Source organism: Chrysochloris asiatica, unplaced genomic scaffold (genome assembly GCF_000296735.1).
Source record: "Chrysochloris asiatica unplaced genomic scaffold, ChrAsi1.0 scaffold00145, whole genome shotgun sequence".
NCBI lineage: Eukaryota > Metazoa > Chordata > Mammalia > Afrosoricida > Chrysochloridae > Chrysochloris > Chrysochloris asiatica.
Window position 1 is genome coordinate 2,629,350 of NW_006408663.1, and position 20,280 is coordinate 2,649,629.

At 35.7% G+C, this 20,280-nt stretch overlaps 1 protein-coding gene and 1 pseudogene across 1 annotated transcript in view; both read left to right on the forward strand.

Annotated features, from left to right (window-relative positions):
- The window catches only part of ATG10 (autophagy related 10), a 491,399-nt gene that overhangs the window by 304,264 nt on the left and 166,855 nt on the right, over positions 1 to 20,280 (forward strand). The window contains 1 exon segment of the mRNA XM_006870608.1: positions 2,530 to 2,668. Coding sequence (XP_006870670.1) covers positions 2,530 to 2,668 — 139 coding nt within the window.
- Positions 4,170 to 20,280, forward strand: part of LOC102839134 — a 29,981-nt pseudogene continuing 13,870 nt past the window's right edge.

Genomic DNA, 20,280 nt, shown 5'->3' on the forward strand with positions numbered 1-20,280 from the left:
TTGGTTTGAACTGCAGGGTCGGCAGTTCAAGCTCACCAGCTGCTTCTTGGAAACCCTATACAGGATTGCTATGGGTCAGAACCAACTCAATGGCACTGAACAAAAACAACAACATACATATTCCTGGTGGCACAACAATGAAGTACTGAGCCACTCACTGAAAGATCTGTGATTCAGACCCATCAGCCTGCTCTGCAGGTGAAAGATATGCCATCTGCTTCCATAAAGATTTGCAGCTTTGGAAACTCTAAGGAGCAGTGCTAATCTGTCCTATAGGATCACTGGGATCAAAATGGGCTAGATTTGCAATGGGGTTTGCTGTTGGACATACTCGTACGCACATACAAACACATATACACATATCACTCTCTCTTGCTCTCTCTCGCTTTAATAATATGTAACAGTTTATATCATCTAGTCGCACAAATTCAAACAAACAAAATATCAGAAAAATGGGCCAAAGGCAAGAACAGACAAATCATGGAAGAATCATAATTACCAATAGACTAATGAATATATGTTCATCCTCACTAATAGTCAAAGAATTAGAAATTCAAATAATTAATTGACATCTTAAAATTCATCAGTTGGCAAAACTTGAAAACTCAAATGATATTCATCATTTCTGGGATTTGGCAAATGGGCTCACTAAGGCATTATTTTTGTGACTATAAATGAATGCTGCCTTTTTTCGAGCATAGATTGATAGGATCTACTAAAAATTAAAATGCACATTGAGGGATACAGCTTGATTCAGTAATTCCACTTTTAGGAATCTGTACCATCAAAAAATTGAGGTGTGCAAAGATATTCAGTAGCAGAAAATTATAATCAACCTCAGGTATCTAACTATGGATATGTTAAACAAGTGATGGCTCAGGCATCCTCTGGACTACTGTGAAGCTGGTAAGAAGCAGCTAAATGTACGGCACTGGCATGGCAGTGCATGGATGGGCAGGGTGTCCTTGAGCAAAAAATCAAATCTAGGAACACATGTACGTGCAGCATGATTGAATTGTGTGTGTGTCTTTATGCCAAAAACAGAGCAAAGATCTGGGGAGAAAACCACACTGACTGCTAACAATGGTTACAAATCCAGCGTATGCAGATGAGAATTGCACTTCCTATTTTATGTGCTTGTGCAGTGTTTGCAATTCTTATCACACAGATGTACTGCTCTATGTTCAAAACAAAAACTACAAATGCTAGACAATGAAATCTTTGACCAAAAGGAAAGAATTTGGCTAAAAGAATTGCTGTAAAAGAAGCTATAGATACCTGTGTCTATTAAGTTGGTTTTTCAGAGTGGTGACCCTCTTTCTTACTACTATATTAATTTTCTATATCTGGAATATTTACTTCAGTGATTTCTCTCTGATTATTCAGTTCATTGTGTTTAATAACATTTATTGGTGTTTTGCAGCCACAACATTGGAGTTTTGTAAAAACAGTATTTAGTAAAACTTTCCAACTGTGATTTATATGCTACCATTTCTCTGATGAATAGACTGTGAATGGGGAATTAGTAAAGGAGCTAGAAATCTGGGCACTAGTCAGTGCTTTCACTTATCTCCAAGGAAAACCTTATTTCATATTGATAAAATTTGAAATCTTCCTTGAGGTGCTTTTCAGTTGTTTATTGTTGTTGTAACTGTCTTAATGAGAGGCAGGAATGAGCCCAACCAACCTGGATCATTCCTTTAACTAATTTGATTTCAAAGGAAATTCTTCAACCCAGATAAATGAGCGAATGTGGACGGAATCAGATTCTGACTCAACATGTGCCATTAATTGATTCAGATTCATTCTTCAGATTTTTTGAAAAATCAACTCAAGAGTAATTAAGTGAGACAATAGACGACTGTAACCACCTCTGCTTACAGAACTCTGTTTAAGTCGACATTAGTATTTGCCATCTACTCTATTATAAATCAAGATTTATTATAGAAATATACCCAAAATAGCACAATAGTAAAGAAAACAGATTGATCTCAGCATTTGAAATGTACCTAACAAACTCAACCTCTTGCAAAATAACTTTCTTATTCAAAATGGAACTGGGAATTGTTCAGCACACAATGAATCATCTTTTGGCAAGTACAATAGAATCTTCAGGGACATTTCACAGCCTCTTGTTCAATTGTTATGATGTTTTTAGCTTTCACAGGTAGGGAAGAAGGTAACTTGTATAGCCATCATCTTGTTGCTAAAATTGTATAGTAAAGATTTTTCAGAGTAGCAGTTGAAATAGATCTTTTTGCTTTCCTGTTTCTTTACCCAGAACTGCTTTGTCTCTCAAAAACAGTCTGGAATTACTTAATGCTAATGTTTTCTGGTTTTACTATTTACCCAGGATTCAAATGTTAAACATTAATATGGGAGACTCCCCTTTCCTTCCATCCTTGCCCTATATTTATTTAACTGTTTTTCTTCAGGAAGAAAATCTCAGTTTCTTTGCCCACTTCTGTGTTAGTGTACTTTCTTATGGACAAACACAATTTGTTTTCATTTTTGCTTTCTTTCTATCAGGAGGATTTAGAGCTACTCCCTGATGATTGTGAAGTGACCGAGACTGCGGCGGCATTGGAAGTGATAAAATATGAATATCATGTTTGGTATTCCTGCAGCTATCAAGTACCTGTGCTATACTTCAGGGCAAACTTTTTAGGTAAGACCGTGTATGATGCTAAAAGTAAATTCATAGCATTTTGCATATAAGGCAGAACACATATTTGGAAAATTATTCTTGAGGGGAAAAAAAAAAAAGTTAAAAATAAGAAAACTGTGGGTGAGGTAAGGTTTTACCAGTAAATGTTCTCATGCTTCAGAAAGAGTGAGTATCAGGACTTCAGAGTGAATGATATCATCTCAGTCTTAAGTCTGAGCTTCAGATTCTTGGCTTCCTGCCCAACGTTGACTAAACCCCCTGGCCCTTTTCTTCTCTTTACTTTAAACAAGTAGGAACAACTTAAAGCTACAACGTTTATTTACTTCTAACTTTACAGTACAAATTCCTTCCTATTTTCAAGCGATCCCATTAACTCAAAAGCCCCAATGCCTTTTTCTCCAAAAGCTAATCATGATTTCAAGAACCATTTTATCAATTAGCTTAAGCAATACTTAAAAATAGCAGGACCATTTCCTTTGGCCATCTATACATCTCAAATACGTTTGCTTCCTTCACTGCTGGTACTCAACTCATTCCCCTGCAAAGAAGGTGGAACACTGTCTTCTTTGAGGCCTTTGCTAATAAAGCTTATTTAATCAGCAGCCACAAGGAGCCCTCCTGCAGTGCCTGGTGACTCCTCCCCTTAAGGCCCAAGCACTAAACAGGGTCAGCCTTATGAGGCCCTGCCACTCTGGGCTCAGAGACCAAGAGGAGCCCCTGTCCGTCCCACCCCCTACTTGATTTCTCCTTTTCTCTTTGGCTTTATCAGCAGCATTTTGCATTTTGAGCACTTCTAACTTTTTCTGGATAGCTAAGACATCTGAATTTAGCCAGTGATATTTTATTTTTAATTAAAAAGTAAGTTAAGCAGCTTTGAATGTGTATTTGGTAGATTTAATCACTTGCTGCCTTATATTGTTTAATGGTCTCTAATTTTGCAGTGTTGGCGGTTTAACAAGCACTTAGGATTTAAAACACAAGAACAAATTCTCATAGACTCCCTGGTGAGAAGATTTTAATCTGAGGTGCAGTTCTTAAGAACTGAACATTTGGGGTAAATTCTCAACACGGGGACCTGGAGAATTGAGGACACTGATAGTTCACCAATTCACCAACTTGCTGCAGATTTATCCAGATGATGATTATAAGCATTGAACACACTGACTTTAAGGTAATTATATTTGATTAGGAGTCCAGACATTAAAGGACACTTCTTGTCAGTAAGCTGGACTACACTAAAACAAAAGTTGGAGGAGATATACTTATTTACTGAGGGGAGGAAGTGATCTTGCATGGTTTTGATATGCACTGGCATTCCTAGTACCTTCTAGATTCAAAGGCATGTCGTGGCTTCAGGTAGAGGAAATAGGACACCACTTCTCCTGTACTTTCATATAAGTAATTAGCATTCACCATAAGCAGTTAATCACCAGAGAAGAGCTCCCAGAGACAAAACAAGTTGTTTAGCTTGTCAGCATTAGGGAATCGGAGGTCTTGAAACATGACTGCTTCTAGCTGGAAGTGGGTCTTGCTGAAGCTGTTGGATGAGCTCATGCGTGTGTTTGGCTCTTCTGTGCCAACAGCTCCCCTTACAGTTCAGCTCAGTAATTGTTCCTGTAAGTCAAATGATATTTTAATGACATGTGTGTACTTCTCAAGATCCGTTCTCGACGATGGCTTTCTAGTCCTTTATGTATTTTTTTTCAAATGCTTTTCATATTTCCTTAATAAGGGAAAACCAAAACAAGGCATTTATTTTATAGAGATGCATTATTTGCTTTCCTCTCTCCCCACTGCCCCTTCTTACCCCTCATTGATTATGTGTTATATTAAAAGGGCATAGGTTTTTTTGTTTTTTGTTTTTTTAATTCATTTCAGTCCAGATTTCATTTAGTGCTTGTTCAGGTACAGGCAAATATCGAATGCATTTTTTTTTTTGCAAAGCATGCTGAACATTTTCTTGTACAGAAACATGAAAAATGGTTCTTTCTTTTGTCATATTCTAATCATTTATTTTCTCTTCCCTACCTAGCTTCACCTAATGGGTGTTCAAAAAATGTTTCACCTTATGTTCTGGAGTCATGATTTTTTTTACTTATTCCCCTCAGTTTATTCCATTTCCTTATAATATCTAATCATTCTGGCCCTTCGTCTGTTTGTAAAACAAATCTCTGTTATCGTTGTGAATAGATTCCTAATGTCTTTCTCTTATTCCAGATCCAGATTTTTCTTTATCTCATTCTAAGAGAGTCCGACCTAGAAAGAGGATAACTATAAAATTTCTGGCCCAGGGGTCTTTTTTGTTGCTTCAAAAATAGTTCGCTTAGCCTTATTTTTGACAGATACTTAGAATTTCTTTTGTATTTTGTATTTGATTCTTACTAAAATATAATTTCTCTGCTTTGCTATGAATTATCATCCTATTCCTTTTTTTTTTTTTTTCCCCCTTTGGAAAAGCAAGTAATAAGTAGTTTTCATTTAAATATATATTACTTATTCTCTTATCAACTAGTTTAGATTCCAGAAGAAATCCTTATTCTGTTTCTTGTAGTACAAAAGGTGCGGTGTTTATTAAGTAAACCAACTGCTGCCCAAGATGCAGCTGAAATGTAACCTGCTTTTTGTTACTTCAGTGTTCTATCATCTCATCACTAGTTGTACTATAAAGAGTGATTGTTTAGTTGTTTGTATGTCCTATAAGATAGTAAGCTAAAAGTTAGGGTTCTATGGAAAAAAGAAAAAAGGAAATGAATTACTGTTGTGGAACTATAGAATAAGCACTGGACTGGTAATCACAAGTTCAACAGTTCAAACCCTCCAGTCACTCTAAGAAACCTTATGCAGGGTTGCTCTGAGTTCTAACTGATTCAAAGGCACAAACAGCAATCTAAAAAACAATAGGTTTTATTCACTGCTGTGTGGGGATGAGGATCTGGTAAAAGTATGTGTGCATGAATAAAATGTGTGTTTCTATATACCCAAAGGTAAGTCAAATAGTATTGTTACTAGGGCTCCAGTTCATGCACATATGGGTTTGTTCCAAATAAAATATGTTTAAATATGTCTCTCCAATCAGTAGATGGCTGCAGACCAGTTCTGTCAGTAATACACTTGCCAGTCTCCTTAAGACGCCTTAAAAACAAGCTGGTGGATATTTTTGGTGTCATGGGAAATAATGATTTTGAAGTTGGAGCTGATATAAAATTTTTAACAAAAGTCAAGTGAACATCTTCCTAAATCTTTGAATCTTTACAAGTTTACAGGAATTCTACCCCACATAAAACAACAGTTTTCAGATGAATCAAGTGTTGACAGAGAATCCAGAGGTTCAAGCTGGATTGAGAACAGGATGTGGAACAAGGGATATCATTGCTGACATCAGATGGATCTTGACTAAAGCAGAGAATAACAGAAAGATGTTTACCTGTGCATTATTCAGTATGAAAAGGCTTTTAATTGTGTAGATCATGACAAACTATGGACAATATTGCAGAGTTTGAATATTCTGGATACTTAATTGTGCTCATGAGGAACTTATGCACAGACTAAGAGGCAGTTAATTGAATAGAACAATGGAACACTGAATCATTTAAAATTAGGAAAGGTGTGTACCAGGGTTGTATTCTTTAACCTTACTTATTCAATCTGTATGCTGAAAAAATAATCCAAGAAACTGGATTATATAAAGAAAAACACGGCATCAGGATTGGATGAAGACTCATTAACAACCTGCAACATGCAGATGATACAACCTTGCTTGCTGAAAGTGACGTGGACTTAAGATACTTCCTGATGAAAATCAAAGACCACAGCCTTTGGTATGGGTTGCATTTCAATGTAAAGAAAACAAAAATCCTCACCACTGGACCAATAAACAACATCCATATAAATGGAGAAAAGATTGAAGCTGTCAAAGACTGCATTTTGCTCAGATTAATCATCAACACTCATGGACTCAGTAGTCAAAAATCAAAAGACATATTGGATTAGGCAAATTTGCTGCACAAGACCTCTTTGAAGTGTTGAAGAGCAAAGATGTCAGCTTGAGAACTAAGGTGTGTGTGACCTAAGCCATGGTATTTTTAATAACTTCTTATGCATGTGCAAGTTGGAGAGTGAATAAGGAAGACCACAGAATTGATGCATTTGAGTTACGGTGTTGGAGGAGACTATTGAAAGTACCATGGACTGCAAAAGAACAAACTCATCTGTGTTGGAAGAAGTACAGCCAGAATGTTCCTTGGAAGGCAAGGTGGTCAGACTTTGCCTCTCATACTTTGGACATATTGTCAGAAGGGACAAGTCCCTGCAGAAGGATATCATTTTTGATAAAGTAGATGGTCAGTGAAAAATAGGACGACCCCCAATGAGATGGATTGGCACAGCGACAGAAGCAATGGGCTCAAACATAGCAATGATTGTGAAGTTGGCTCAGGATCGGCCAGTATTTTGTTCTGTTGTGCATAGGGTTGCTATGAATTGGTACCAACTCAGCGGCACCTATGAACTACAACAACAGGAGGGAATTGCATTTCTATTAAGTAATAATAACAATAATAATGATAATTTTGAATGATGCAGAAAGCATCAACAGAAATACACAGTCACTGTACCAAAAAGAAATGGTCAATGTTCAGCTATTTTAAGAGGTATCATATGATCAAGAACCGACAGTACTGAAGGAAAAAGTCTAAGTACATTGTCAAAGTACATTCTACTGGGTTTTCTGTAGAGAAGAACATTGCTTTCTTTCTTTTAACCCATCATAATTCTTCAAGTTAACCACCAACTCAGTGCTTCATTATATGGGCTGCATTCAGAAATAATTAAAAAGTCATCCTTCAGCTCCATTGACAGAAAACAAATTGAAATATTTCAACAAACTGATGCAGCCCTGGAGGTGCTCACTCTTCTATGCTAAGAAATTTGGAAGATGAGTACCTGGTCAACCATTTGGAAGAGATCCATATGGTGTCCATTCCAAAGAGAGGTGACCCAACAGAATGTGGAAATCAGCAGACAACATCACTAATATAAAACATACAAGTAAAATTTTGCTGAAGTTAGTTCTAAAATGGTTACAATACATCAATAAGGAACTGTCAGAAATTCAAGCAAGATTCAAAGAAGGGTGTGGAACTAGGGATATTGTTACAGACCTCAGATTGATATTGGTTGAAAGTAGAGAATGGCAGAAAGATGTTAGTTTGTGCTTTAGTGACTACCCAAAGGCATTCAACTGTGTGGATCATAACAAACTATGAATAACATTGGGAAGAATGGGTGTACCAGAACACACAACTGTGCTCATAAGGTACCTGTGCATACACCAAGAAGCAGGCATTCAAAAGAACAAGGGGATACTGAGTTACTGAAAAACAGGAAGGGTATGTGAAAAGGTTATATTCTTTCACCATATTTATTCAGTCTGTATGCTTAGCAAATAATCCAAGAAACTGAATTATATGAAGAAAATAATATAGCATAAGGATTAGTGGAAGACTCATGGAGATGATACAACCTTGCTTTCTGGAAGCTGAGAGGACTTAAAATGATTACCGATAAAGTCAAAGACTACAGCCTTTAGTATGGATTGCACCTCAGTGTACAGAAAACAATAGTTCTCAAAATTGGATAAATAAATAACGTCATGATAAATGGAGAAAAGATTGAAGTGGTCAAAGACTTCATTTGCTAGGGTCCACCCTAAGACTCATGGAAGCAGCAGTTAAGAAATCAGATACCATTTGAGGACTAAGGTGCGCCTCATCTGTCATTGCATTTTCAGTTGCTTCATAGGGATTTGGTGAAAATTGGGCAGTGAATAAGGAAGACCATAGAAGAATTAATGAATTTGAGTTTATGGTGTTAGAGAAGAATATTGAAAGTACTATGAACTGCCAGTAGAATAAACAAATCTGCTTATTAAAACTACAGCCAGAATACTCCTTAAGAGCGAGGATGGTGAGACCTGTCTGTCATACTTTGGACATGTCATCAGAAGGAACCAGTCACTTGAGAAAAACAGCATGCTTGCTGAAGTGGAGGGTCAGCAAATAAGTGGAAGACCTCCCAAAGTGGAAGATCTCCAACAAGACGGATTAACATAGTGGCAGCAACAATAGGCTTAAATGTAACATCAATTGTGAGAATAGCACAGGACCAGTCAGTGTTTCATTCTATTGTGCATAGGGGCACTATGACTTGAAATCAACTCATTATCTATCAACATTCAAATAATGCTTTGTAGTTTCTGAAGTCCGTTTCTGTGTAGCATTGCATTGAAATTCCCAATTGCCTACTATTTTTGAAGCAGATTTTGTTAAATTATTTGCATTATGTCATCCTATTTTCATGTTGTCTTTTATCTTTAGGGAGATTAGCTTTGATTAAAAGCTGATGGCAAACGTTGGAAATATAGCAAAATGTAGGCATATGCTGGATAATTTGGCTTTACAGAGGTTTTTAATTTAAATATTTCCACCTTACATTACAACTGGATATTTCTATGTTTATTTCAGCTTGAATTCTTATTCATTTATTCCCTGTTTCCTTTTTCCCTTTGTTCACAATCCCTTCTAAATAACAGACCAAATGATTTCCCTCATTCTAAAAATATTTAATTATTTTTCCTGTGAACCATTTTGACATATTTCTTTAGTTAGTCATAAGGGCTAATTTTTATTAGGGAAGGAAACATTTCTTTCTTTCAGAAATGGAAATTCTGTCATTTCTGATTATACGTTCTATTATTGACCAAGGATTGCAGATACAGAAAATAATGATACAGCCTAGATATTTTAAGCAAAATTACCAGAATAATATTCATGGATAAACAGGACAAAATAAATAGCCAAAGAGTTCCTTCTCAAAGTCAGTATGAACCAAACCAGAACAAAGGCAAAATAATGGAAAGATTATATTGGAATTCAAGTAGCATATAAATTATTAAGGAAGAAGAGAAGGAAGGAGGTTGTCTATGATCAGGAACAAGAGGAAATAATTGGAGGCAGAGAAGAGAATGACAGGAATACAGGAAAGATGAGGAAGATTTTTTTTTTTTTTTAAGTTGGAGAATACAACTAGAATATCCATAACTTTACTTTGTTCAGCAACTTGCATGGCAAGGTAACAGATTGATTTTTCTGAAGGTAGCAGGAAATTCATTCCAGAAAGAGAGATGGTGAATACAAAGATATGGGACTGGTTAGGTCATGGCATACTTCAGGGAACTCTGAGAAGCCAGTTTAGAGCAGGGTTTTTCTTAAGATAGGTTGTGAAATAAATGATTGAAAAGAGAATTTGACATCAGATTATGGAAAAGATAATACAATGAGAAATAATTGGGGCTGTAAAAAAGATTTTTTTTTAAAGTGAAAGAGATTGAGCAAAAGTAAATGGGACCAAGGGCAGATTTCCTAAAGCAGAGATTATGGTTTAAAGACAAGAAATCTGACTTAGTTTTTGTTTTTGTTTTTGCTGTTAGCATTATAAATTATCAAAAGTAATCTCATAGAAAATAAGCTAGAGAGAACGTGCTTTCAGAAAGAAAGCATCACTGTCAGTACAATAAGAGATAAGGCAGTTTGTGGAACAGGAAAAATAAAAAAAAAGAGGGATTAGAGTGGTACTTAAAGACTGAGGCAGTTAATTTATATAATGAACACAAAATGGAAAATTATTTGACAGATAATTTAATTTAGAGTCTTATTTGACTCTAAAGAATTTTTAGAAAAGCATTTTTAAGAAAATTCATGTATGCATGCTATATTTATGTAAACAATAAATCTAGTCAAAGTCATACTAATGAAATGGAACATGAATTTTAATAGATCAATAGGAGACTTTAAGGATTGAAATGGAATTTAAAGAGCAAACAATGAAAAGTATTAAGAAAAAATGAAAAGTTGTTTAATAACAACTTTTTTTAACTGAAAAGTTTAAATAACTGTGGAAATTTAGTGAGAATCATGTAAATGTTTAAAACATTATAGGAATTACAGTAGTAGTAGGATGTAGGGTTTAAACAGAATGGGAATAGAATTTCATTGAAAAATAAAGCCCTGGTCTAAAAATGTCTTAAAGGAAAGATGTTAAGGAAATCTGAAACAAAATTACAGAAACAACTAATTAGGCAAAACGTTTATTCTAACCTGCATTAGTATAAGACCCATTACATTTTCAGAAAACAACCAATCTAAAGGATTTAGAATCCTGGTAGAGAATGATGTATCAGAGGTAAATAAATTTATTTTGCTTGCTGATGTTATGGTTCATATAGAAGAGACATCGATTTGCTTATTCTTGGTAAAATGAGCCCTGTTTGAACATCCACTAAAACATATATGAGTGCCTACTGTGTGCACAACACAAAAACTCATTAAACTGTTTTTTAAATGTGCTGAAAAACCTCACTACCCAACTTAAAACTAGTTTAATTTTTCCACCTCCTTGAAAATAATCAAAGCAGGCTTATTCCATCAATTCCTGGATCCTTGTTCTTTGTCAATTACTTCACCTTAATTCACCTTGAACTTCTTCCTTCAGTATCATTGGCTCTTGATCATATGCTACCTCTTGAAATGGTTGAACAGCAACTATTTCCTTTTGACACAGTGACTTTGTGTATTCCTTCCATCTTCTTTTGATGCTTTATGCATCATTCAATAATTTGCCCAGAAAATCCTTCAATAACAAAAGTTGAGGCTTCAATTTTTTTCTTCAATTCCCCCAGCTTGAGAAATGCTGAGCATGTTCTTCCCTTTTGGTTTTCTGACTCCAGATCTTTGTACATTTCCTTGTAATATTTGACTTTGTCTTCTTGAGCTGACCTTTGAAATTTTCTGTTCAGCTCTTGTACCTCCTCATTTCTTCCATTTGCTTTAAGATCTTTACACTGGAAAGCAAATTTCAGTGTCTCTTTTGACATCCATTTTGATCTTTTCCTTCTTTCTTATATTCATAATGACTTTTTGCTTTCTTCATGTCTGATGTTCTTGATGTCATCCCACAACTCTTCTGGTCTTTGGTCTTTAGTGTTTAATGTATTAAATCTGTTCTTCAGATGATCTCTAAATTCAAGTGGGATATATTCAAGGTCATATTTTGGCTCTCGTGGACTTGTTTTCATTTTCTTCAGCTTCAGTTTGAATTTGCATATGAGCAATTGATGGTCTGTTCCACAGTCTGCCCCTGGCCTTGTTTTCACTGATGATATGGAGCTTTTCCATCATCTCTTTCCACAGATATAGTCAATTTGATTTCTGTGTATTCCATCTTGTGAGGTCCATGTGTATAATCATCTCTTATGCTGTCCAAAGAAGGTATTTGAAATGAACAAATCATTGATTTTGCAGATTTATATCATGCAATTTCCAGCATCATTTCTATCATCAAGGCCATATTTTCCAGCTACTGCTCCTTCCTTTTTGTTTCCAACCTTTTCTTTCCAATCGCCAGTGATTACCAATATATCTTGATTGCCTTTTTGATCAATTTCAGATTGAAAACCTTACTGGTTTTAGTTGTTGGTGTGTACATTTGAATAAAAGTGGTATTAACTGGTCTTCCCTGTAGGTGCATGGATATATTATCCTATCACATACAGTGTTGTGCCTCATGACTGATCTGGATATGTTCTTTTTGACAATGAATGAAATACCATTCCTCTTCAATTTGTCATTCCCAGCATAGTAAACCATGTTGTTGTCAGATTCAAAATGGCCAATACCCATCCATTTCAGCTCACTAATTCCTAAGATACTGATGTTTATGCATTCCATTTCATTTCTGACAATTTCTAATTTTCCTAGATTCATACTTTGTACATTCTGTGTTCTGATTATTAATGGATGTTTACAGCTAGTTCTCTTCATTTGGAGTTGTACCCCATCAGCAAATAAAGGTCCTGCGGGCTTTACTCCCTCGGGCTTTACTCCATTCGCATCATCATGGTCAACTCTACTTTGAGAAGGCAGCTCTTCCTCAGTCGCATTTTGAGTGCCTTCCAAACGGACCCTGCTAATATTTAAAATATTTGTTGGTATTGCATCCAGAATCACAGCAACTCACAAGCCACCTCTGTATGATAAACTGGCAGATGAGTTGTGGGTTACTGGTCTAGAAGTACTCAAACATGCATAGTAGGTCGATCTTCTGTGGGTATTGAGAGTTAGAGGAAGCTCAGAATCCAAAATTCTAATGTACCAGTACTAATGTACCAGTTTTAAAGATTGGGATCAAAATACCTCAGACTACTTTGAATTAGGCTTGAAAGTAGAGTGTCTTCTACTTTATTACTGGGAAACCTTAGGTTATAGATGTTCATCTGGTGGTATGTCCAAATTCCTGAGAATTCCTGATGAACAGTGGTATCTCGAAGTTCAAGTATCTTTAGACACATGTTGCTTTCTTTGGGGCTTACCCTGATTCAAGAATTCTTCCAGAAGATTTTTTATATATTTCTATACCATGATTCGGAACTAACTCAACAACACACCAGTACTGTAGGATAAGCACTGGACTGCTAGCTGCAATGTCGGTGGTTCCAACCCACCAGCCACTATTCATAAAGCCTATATACAGGGTTGCTATAAGTTGGAACTGACTCAATGGCATGTAACAACAATAATAAAATATAACTTGCATTAATGTAAGTTTTTCAACATAATGTATAAACAGTTTAAGTAACTCAAAATTGCTCCTCTGTGTATATACTTCTCAAACAAATTGTAAAATTATAATGAGGTGAACTTTAAACCTAAATATCCTCTCTTCCACTAAAATGTAAATGCAGTACTTCTTCCTCTGATCCTAACCAACTAGATCCAGGTCACCTCTTGCAAGTTAAAGGGCACAGTCCTCCATACTGCCAAGCCAATCTTAGACTTCAGATTCTGGCCACAACTCAAGGGTCTCCATGACATCCTCTCTTCTCTTGGCTGTTCAAATCAGTTGCTCCTTGGAAACCCTCTATGGGGTCGCTATGAGTCAGAATTGACTCCACAGCACTTAACAACAATAACATTTGTGCTGTATTAGTTAAGAAAATTTGTCTTCAAATAATTGAACTTGACCATGGTAAGCAGCTCTGGTAGTGTAGTGGTTACGAATCAGGCTGTGAACCTTAAGGTCAGCAATTTGAAATTACCAGCTGCTCCGCGGGAGAAAGATGAGGCTTTCTGCTCCCGTAAAGATTTACAGCCTTGGAAACCCTGCACAGGATCACTATGGGTCGGAACTGACTCGATGGCACTTAACAACAATGGTAAACAGAGACGGGCTTGTAGGAAGGATAGCTCATAAAGCCAAATGGGAAGCTGCTTACCTTTGATTTTTGTTATAGGACAAAGGACATACAGCTATTACTTTAGAATTTCTCTCCTAAATAAGAAGTGTATTTGAATATTGAGAAACCATGTATCTTAATGCTATGGATTTATATAAGTATGAGGATTTTATTATCTATACAAATAATTTAATCAAGACATTTTAATTCAGATTATTTAATCTTTACTCTTAATAAAATTGCGCTAAATGTTCTAGAAGTAATAATGAACTTTCATCTGTCCCATAAATTTGAAAATATTTCTGTTTAAGACATGAGATTATTGCCAAAGTATAAAGATCAATAAGACAAAATCAGAAATGGATGATGCTCTCAAGGAGCATACAGTCTAATGAGTGAGCAAGACAAGTCTGCAATTTGCTGTCATAGTAGAATCTGCTAAGGGCTATAAAAGAAGTAAAAAGCACAAGGGCTAAAGTTAACATAAACTAGAGTGATTAAGAGAGGCCTTGAATAGACATGGATTTGTCCATGCAGCAATGGGAGTCAGGATAGGCCAAGTATAGGAAGAAAACCTAAGTTAAGCAGCATTGTGGAAATCATTAGTAGCAACAACAACAACAACAAATATGTGTGAATTACTTTATACTTTAGAGAGCTCCTGGGTACAAAGACACATTTGCTGTTGGGCTCCTTAGAGTTGGCAACTTTCTGTAGAACAGGATGTTGATCATCACTGCTACGTCTGAGTCTTTTGTTGTAACTGCTCTGTAAATCCATCTCATTTGAGGATTGCCCTCATCATCACTGACCCTTTACTTTACCAACTATGATGTCCTTTTCAAGCAGTTGGTCTTCTCTGATAATGTGTCCAAAGTAAGCAAGATGAAGTTTCTTCATACTTGCTTCTAAGAATTTTTACTTCTAAGACCAATTTGTTTGTTTTTCTGGCAGTCTATTCATCATTCAATAAGTATATTTAATATTCTTTGCCAAATTTTAAATTCTTCTTCTGTCTTTTTATTGTCCAGCTCTTGCATGAAAACTTTATGAATAGTAACACAATGAAGACACAGTGGTGAAAACTTCAGGGCCAAGTGTTCTGATTCCTAGCTCTTAGTAACTGCATGACTTTGAGCAAGTTCCAGAACTTTTCTGTTTCCTCTCATGTAATATTTGAAAAATCCAATTGAGGTGTTAGTGATACCTGTTGTGGTGCTGTAAAGCTGCTAACACTGGACGACTAATGACAAGGTTGGCTGTTCAAAGCCACTAGGCACTCCTTGGAAACTCTAAGCAGTGTTGCAATGAATTGGAACTGACACAAAGGCACTTAACAACAGCAACAATACCTGCTGCATTGAATTGTGAAGACTGTGAATTAATATATGAAACCAGGTTTATCCAATTATACCTTTCAATAATGGTAGCTGAATTGTGAATCTTGATAGTCACAATAACATTGTGAGATAGAAGCTGTTATAATCTTCATGTATTTCTCAAAGAGATTAAATGATCTAACTAAGAGTACATAGAAAACAATGCAGTTAGGACAACCACTACAGCCCAATTTTCACTGCACCAAACTGTCATTCAAATAATTTTACCAAAATTTAAGAAACATACCAACTAAATTAATTAGCTGATGTTATACATTAAAAAGTTTCAAAATGTTGCCATAATTTATACTTTTGGCATTTTATTTGAATTTTAAGATTAATAAAGATATAAAATGCTAAACATATATGTAGGAATTTTTTATAAAAACAAAGAAACAGAATTAGCCAGCTTCATATCTGATAAGAATGTACATGAAAAATTAATACTCATTTCATATCACAATATAATTTTCTCACTGAATGAAAAATGAATTTTCTCCTTTGTTGGAGCATCATCTCAGCCTCATGGTGAGTATGATCTGAATTTTTATATATTTAAAGCTCTGCTGAATTCAATATATTGAATAATGATGTATTTCATTATGACAAATCCACACTTTCCTTTTTACTTCTTGTGACCACATTCAGGAATTTAATCTTAAAGTTACTCTGACTAATTTGCATTCTTTATAATCTTCATTTTAGGAGTTATAAACTTTTAGTGAAACTACACACAATAGGAATAAAGGTAACTTCAGTGTGCTTGTACTACAGTTGGGTAATGCTGGTAAAATATCTCATCTGTTATTTGATTCATGAAAACTAATAGCCCTGAAAATTTTAATTTAGAAAGCTGCACATTTTGAGTAATATATAGATTACTTGACATGTAGGTTATTATTCAATTGAGAGATTTTATATGAAAATTTTAACTGGTACTGGTAGTTGCTAAAGATTGTGCTTTTTAATTATTCTATTTTTCATAGCTAGCAAAAGGTCATTAAAAAGACAGGATAGGAAGAAAAGACCAAAATGGATGTCAGAAGAGATTCTGAAACTTGCTCCCCAGCATAGAGATGCTAAAGCAAATGGAAGAAATGAGGAAGCAAAAGAGCTTAACAGAAATTTACAAAGGGCAACTCAAGAAGACAAAGTCAAGTACTATAATGAAATGTGCAAAGACCTGGAGTTAGGAAACAAAAAGAAAAGAGCATGCTCAGCATTTTTCAAGATGAAAGAACTGGAAAAAAAATTCAAGCTCAGATTATAATATTGAAAGATTCTATGTGTAAAATATTAAATGATGCAGAAAGCATCAAATAAAGTTGGAAGGTATACACAGAGTCACTATGCTAAAAAGAAACCGTCAGTGTTCAACCATTTAATGAGGTGGCATATAATCAAGAACCAATGGTATTGAAATAAAGAGTCCAAGGCTCCAGGAATTAATGAAATATTAATTGAAATCTTCCAACAAATGGATGAAGCACTAGACGCACTGTCTATGCCAAGAAATTTGGAAGACCTGGCCACCTGGTAGGAAGAGATCCATATTTGTGCCCATTCCAAAGAAAGGTGACCAAGAGGAATTTGGAAATCATCAAACAATATCATCAGTATCGCATGCAAGTAAAATTTTGTTCACAAATTTTTAAATGGCTGCAATAGTATATTGTCAGACAACTGGCAGAGGATCAAGCTGGATTCAGAAGAGAATGTTGAACTAGGGATATCATTGCTGATGTCAGATGGATCTTGGGTGAAAGCAGAGAATACCAGAAAGATGTTAACCTGTGTCTTATTGACTATGCAAAGACTTTTGATTGTGTGGCTCATGATACGCTGTGAACAGCATTGCAGACAGTGGATATCCCAGAATACTTAAATGTGTTCACAAGGAACTTATACATAGACCAAGAGGAAGGCATTTGAACAGAAAAAGAGGACACTGAATAGTTTAAAATCAGGAAAGATATGTGCCAAGCTTGTATTCTTTCACCACACTTATTCAATCTGTATGCTGAGCAAATAATCTTAAAAGCAAAATTATAAGAAAAAGAGCAAGGCATTAAGATTAATGGAGGATCAATAATAACCTTTTTATCATTATTATTATTATTATTATTATTATTATTGATTCTCCATTATTCTTACTGCCTTCTTCTTTTTCTTATAATTCTGCTTTTAAGATTATTTGCTCAGCATACAGATTGAATAAGTATGCTGAAAGAATATAAGCTTGGCACATATCTTTCCTGATTTTAAACTATTCAGTGTCCTCTTTTTCTGGTGTGGTGCTGTGGGTTAATGTGCCAGACTGCAAAGCCATTTGAACCACAAGGTCGGTGGTTCAAGCTCACCAGTCACTCCTTGGAAACCGTATACAGGGTCGCTATGAGTCGGAACCAACTTGATGGCACTTAGCTACAACAACAACAATAATAACCTGTGATATGCAGATGATACAACATTGTTTTCTGAGAGCAAAGAGGACTTAAAATCCTGATGAAGATCAAGACTAAAATCTTCAGTATGGCTTGTACATCAATGTAAACAAAACAAAAATCTTCACCACTGGACCAAAAAATTACATCATGATAAATGGACAAACCATCACTCATCTTTCTGTTTGTTGTACTGTGGTGGCTTCTGTGTTACTGCAATTCTGGAAGGTATGTCATGGATATTTTAAATTTCAGCAGGGTCAGCAGGGTGGACACGTTTCACTTGCACTTCCAGATGAAGACAGACAAGAAAGAAAGAGATATATAGACTACTGCTGAATATTTAGTCACTGAAAACCTTATGAGTAGCAGTGAAGCACTGTCAGCACCAGATTATTGAGCATTGAAACATGATGAAGAGCACCAGAATTTTGTCACATATAGTACCATAAGATGAGCCCCTCAGGTTGGAAGGCACTCAAAATACAACTGGGAAAGAGCTGCCTCCTCAAAGTAGAGTTCGCCATGATGACAAGAATGGAGTAAAGCCCTTGGGATATTCATTTGCTAATGGGGTACAACTCAAAATGAAGAGAAACAATGGGAAACATCCAAAAATAATTGGAAATGGAATGTACAAAATATGAATCTAGGAAAATTGGAAATTGTCAAAAATGAAATGACATGCATAAACATTGATATCCCAGGCATAAGTGAACTGAAATGGACTGGTATTGGTCATTTTGAATATGACAGTTACATGGTTTACTATGCTAGTAATGACAAATTGAAGAGGAATGGCGTTGCATTCATTATCAAAAAGAACTTATCAAGATTGGTCATGAAGTACAACATTGTCTGTATAGGATAATATCCATACGCCACTATCATTCAATGTTTGCACCAACCACTAAAGCCAGTGATGATGAAATGGAAGAAGTCTACCAACTTCTTCAGTCTGAAATTGATCAAAAATGCAGTCAAGATGTATTGATAATTACTGATGATTGGAATGCAAAGGTTGGAAACAAAGAAGAAGGATCAGTATTTGGAAAATATGGCCTTGGTGATAGAAATGATGCTAGAGAACCCATGATAGAATTTTGTAAGACCAATGACTTCATTGCAAATACCTTTTTTAAACAACATAAAATATGACTGTACATATAGACCTCATCAACTGGAATACACAGACATCAAATTAACTACAACTGTGGAAAGAGACGGTGGAAAAGCACCATATCAAAAGCCAAAATAAGGCCAAGGGTAGACTGTGGAACACACTATCAACTGATCATATGCGAATTCAGGCTGAAGTTGAAGAAAATTGAAACAAGTCCACGAGAGCCAAAGTATGACTTTGAAAACATACCACCTGAATTTAGAAACCATCTGAAGAACAGATTTGTTGCATTCAACCCTAAAGACTGAGGACCAGAAGAGTTGTGGGATGACATGAAGAGCATCATGCAGGAAGAAAGCAAAAGGTCATTAAGAAGACAAGAAAGAAGGACAGACCAAAATGGATGTCAGAAGAGACACTGAAACTTGCTCTCCAGCATAAAGATGCTAAAGCAAATGGAAGAAGTGAGGAGGTACAAGAGCTGAATAAAACATTTCAAAGGTCAGCTTGAAAAAACAAAGTCACATACTATAATGAAATGTGCAAAAACCTGGAGTTAGAAAACTGAAAGGAAAGAACATGCTCAGCATTTCTCAAGCTGGGGGAACTGAAGAAAAAAAATTCAAGCCTTGACTTGTGGTATTGAAAAATTCTATGGGCAAAATACTGAATGATGCAGAAAGTATCAAAAGAAGATGGAAGGAATACACAGAAGTACTGTACAAAAAAGAAATGGTAGATGCTCAGCCATTTCAAGAGGTAGCACATGTTCAAAAAGATCCACGCTGCACTGAAGGCATTGGCAAAGAACAAGGCACTGGGAATTGATGGAATACAAATTGAAATATTTTAACAAAGTGATGCTGTGCTGGAGGCACTCACTCATCTATGCCAAGTAATTTGGGAAACAACTAACTACCTGGCCAACTGACTGGAAGAGGTCAGTATTTATGCTCATTCCAAAGAGTGGTGACCCAACAGAATGTGGAAAACATTAGACAATATCATTGATATCCCATGCAAGGAAATTTTTACCAAAGATAATGCAAAACTGACTGCAATCATACATTGGCAGAAAACTTCCAGAGGTTCAAGCTGGATTCAGACAAGGACATAGAATGAGGGATATCATTGCTGATGTCAGATGGATCCTGGCTGAAAGTAAAGAATACCGGAAAGATGTTTACGGGTGCTTAATTGACTATGCAAAGGCTTTCGATTGTGTGGGTCATGACAAGCTAATGACATTGCAAAATATAAGTGTTCCTGAACACTTAATTGTGCTCATGAGTAATGTGTACACAGACCAAGTGGCAGTTGTTCAAATAGAACAAAGGAACATTGAATGATTTAAAATTAGGAAAGGTGTGCACCAGAGA